This window comes from Oryza sativa, chromosome 9, assembly GCF_034140825.1.
Source record: "Oryza sativa Japonica Group chromosome 9, ASM3414082v1".
NCBI lineage: Eukaryota > Viridiplantae > Streptophyta > Magnoliopsida > Poales > Poaceae > Oryza > Oryza sativa.
Window position 1 is genome coordinate 18,398,350 of NC_089043.1, and position 3,685 is coordinate 18,402,034.

The window sequence follows — 3,685 nt, forward strand, 5'->3', positions numbered from 1 at the left end:
TGTGTAATTGAAAAAAGACCTAAAACAATACTACCTACAATTTTATTTACATTACGTTTGGTTAATTCAAAATTAAATTTTGAACTAACCACTGTCAAATTAAACAGAGTGACTACTACCAAGAAACCGATAACCTTTGATTGAACCACAAACTTATGATCCAACAAAACACCTGAAAGCCTTTTTTTTTTCCCTTTTATGAGGAGCCCTCAACCCTTAGTGGATCAGCATTTGCAAAGCAAGCAAAAGGGACTCATGAACAGCAAATCAGGGCCAAGTGGCACCACCCCACCCCGCGGCGGGGCCCGCCTTCCAGCCTCAAACACCATGACACGTGTACCCCCTCCCATTGTGTCAAATTGCCCACACACGTACGCGCCATATTGTCATACGATCATCACCACTTTGCCAATTTGCCAGCTACCGGTCACCTTTGTCTTCTTCCATCTTCTCCTCCCTTTATAAAGGCAGGTGGCAATGGCGTCGTCTCACCATCTTGCTAAATTAAAGCCTAAAGCCTTTCCATAGTATTAACCCAAATCGAGCAAATTTTTTCTCATCTTGGTAGCTTTGATTCTTCGTCTTCTTTGCGGCGATCGATTGATCTTGAGGAGCTTAATATATCGATTGAGATAGCAAATGGGGAGGCAGCCGTGCTGCGACAAGGTTGGGCTGAAGAAGGGTCCATGGACGGCGGAGGAGGACCAGAAGCTCGTCAGCTTCCTCCTCGGCAACGGCCAATGCTGCTGGCGTGCCGTCCCCAAGCTCGCCGGTGAGTCACCCACCTCGCCAGAGTTTCAGTCTCTCTCTTTAATTTGGTCGATCCATTGATCAATGGACTGATGTATCTGTGTAACTGAAACAGGGTTGCTCCGGTGTGGGAAGAGCTGCCGGCTCCGGTGGACGAACTACCTCCGGCCGGACCTGAAGCGTGGTCTCCTGTCGGAGACGGAGGAGAAGACGGTGATCGACCTGCACGAGCAGCTCGGCAACAGGTTTGATCCTCGACGAGCTGAGCTCGCGACATGGTGGCGAGAGATGAGACTAGAGTGCTAAATAATATATGTGCAGGTGGTCCAAGATCGCGTCGCACCTGCCGGGCAGGACGGACAACGAGATCAAGAACCACTGGAACACGCACATCAAGAAGAAGCTCCGGAAGATGGGGATCGACCCCGTCACACACAAGCCCCTCTACCCTGCTCCGCCGCTGGCCGACGGCGGCTCGCCGGAGCAGAAGGTGCCGGAGGAGGAGGAGGAGGTGGAGGAGAAGTCGTCTGCTGCCGTGGAAAGCTCGACGAGCACCTGCGCCGGCCACGACGTGTTCTGCACCGACGAGGTGCCCATGCTGCACCTGGACGACATCGTCCTCCCGCCGCCGTGCGACGTCGTCGGCGACACCGCCGGCTCGCCGGCAGAGTCGTCGTCCACGTCGACGTCGTCGAGCGGCGGCGGCGGCATCGACGAGGAGTGGCTGCTGCCGATCATGGAGTGGCCGGAGTCGATGTACCTGATGGGGCTCGACGACGTCGACATGGTCACCACGGCGGCGCCGGCGATGGCGACGTCGTGGGAGTTCGAGGATCCGTTCAACGCGTACCAGAGGATCGCGTTGTTTGATCACCACCACGAGCTGACGTGGGCTTGACGTAACCACTTCTGAATTTTCTCTTGTTTCATACTCCCTCGGTCTCATAATATAAGAGATTTATTGTACCGGGATCTATTATATTATGAGATGGAGGGAGTACAAATTTCATCTCGGCGCTAGCTGCACTTAGTGATTTATTACCATTGGATTATTAGTGCCCTAATTAAACAATTAGAGATAGGATTAAGAACATATATAAGATGATAAAAAAAAAGGTGAAGTGGTTGTGTGAGAGAGAGAGAGACAAATGCATGAGCTAGCCCTCTTTAATTTCGTCTTTCTGTCATTTTTTTTTCTGCTCATCATTTTTTTTCAGGCTTCTTTTAGATACATGTGTTTGGCATACATACATGTAAATGAAAGGAATTTGAATAATGAAAATGAGAGTGAATGGTGTCATCGACTTTTACAAGATTTTGGGCTGCACAAGAAATTTCTTACCTATGATAATTAATGCGTCGTACTTGATATCTAAAACAAAAATTCACGTTGTTACATCGAATATTTAGACACATGTATGAAGCATTAAATGTAGGTAAAACAAAAAACCAATTACACAAATTACGTGTAAATTACGAGACAAATCTTTTAAGCCTAATTACGCCATGATTTGATAATGTGATGCTTCAATAAATATTTACTAATGGCAGATTAATTAGGCTTAATAAATTCATCTCGCAGTTTTCTAGCGGAATCTGTAATTTGGTTTGTTATTAGACTACGTTTAATACTTCAAATATGTGTCTGTATATCCGTTGTGATAACTAAACCTAATTTTTTTCCAACTAAACGAGGCCTCACTATCTCGTCTTGTTATTGTCTAGCTAGCTAGTAACTGGTCATATGAATGGCGGCTATGCTGGGGTGAATAAAATGGACACAAAACACAGCCAGTTGGCTGATACTCCACTAAGGTGGCTGTTTGATATAATTCTAACTTTTAAATTTAACTTCAGAAATTAGATCTGGAATAAAGCTGTGGATCAGCTTCGCATCTCGTTCATTTTGTGACAATATTCCAGCTGACTCCACTCTTTTTTATGGAGAGATGAAATCGTTTGGTTGAGTTCCAGTTCTAAGACAGATGAAGCTGGATCTAAAAATATACCAAACAGACCATAACTAATTATTAACTAAATCAGACTCTCGGGTGACTTATTAACCACAAATCCTGGGAATATAATTCATTTTCCGTTAATCTTTAGTAGCATGATGATGCTAGCATGAAGTATATGTGCTCTGTGACGTACTTGTGGCATGAGACGTGACATCTGCGTTTATTGTTCCACCTTCAGTTTCAGAATAGTGACTTTATTTCCCACGTCAACAAGCTTATTACAGGAGTCGCCGTTTACCACTATAAATTCATATACTAATATCTGGGAAAATGTAAAAAAAAAGGTTCAAAAGTATGAAAATATTTTTTGGCAAACTTGCTCGTATATAGTATTACATTATATTTTCATTGAAATAAAACATTTTCTTTTGGAAAAACTTTTACCAAAATTAACACAGTTTAACTGCACTCATCCTAAGCGTTGGTTTTTCTCAAAAGAGAGAGTATATAAAAAAAAACCATTTTTACGGTACCCTTGTTGTTTTTACAGGCGGAATAAAATAAAACATGCTTGCAAAAATATAAGTGGAGGCCTCTAGTTAATGACTTCTTATAGATACATCCTATAAAAAATAGTATAACATTTTACATGCGACGCTTTAACAGGCCCGTTTTAAAAAATAATTTTTTAGGTGTAGAGCCGCTTGTAAAAAAATCATCGATTTTCACAGGTTTTTGATCGTGGGCGGGACTTTCGATTATTAAAAATACGTGTTTCGAAGTAGTGATGGTACAAACCCGTGGTGCTATTGGTGCATAGGTCACTGTAAGATGAAAGAATTCTGGCGCAGAATCGATCGATCGAGCGAGTGGGCGTGTATAGCTTTCCTAGCTAGCTAGCTAGAAGAGCGATGACGAAAGAACGAAAAAAATGAAAGCATCTACACGTACGATCGACGACCATCCATGATTAATTT

General features: G+C 43.6%; 1 protein-coding gene across 1 annotated transcript; it reads left to right on the forward strand.

Annotated features, from left to right (window-relative positions):
* The first annotated feature begins 441 nt into the window (after window positions 1-441).
* On the forward strand, window positions 442-2,063 carry LOC4346997 (transcription factor MYB20). The gene is made up of 3 exons (XM_015755455.3): window positions 442-772; window positions 866-995; window positions 1,072-2,063. Exons 1-3 carry the CDS (start codon window positions 640-642, stop codon window positions 1,646-1,648), a joined length of 840 nt encoding a protein of 279 aa, XP_015610941.1. The 5' UTR covers window positions 442-639; the 3' UTR covers window positions 1,649-2,063.
* Window positions 2,064-3,685: the final 1,622 nt, after the last annotated feature.

Bases quoted from the DNA above. Each gene is read 5' to 3' on its own strand.
- LOC4346997 (XM_015755455.3), top strand. From the start codon at position 640: ATGGGGAGGCAGCCGTGCTGCGACAAGGTTGGGCTGAAGAAGGGTCCA. The intron at 773-865 runs GTGAGTCACCCA...TAACTGAAACAG, and splicing joins TGCCGTCCCCAAGCTCGCCG to GGTTGCTCCGGTGTGGGAAG. The intron at 996-1,071 runs GTTTGATCCTCG...ATATATGTGCAG, and splicing joins CACGAGCAGCTCGGCAACAG to GTGGTCCAAGATCGCGTCGC.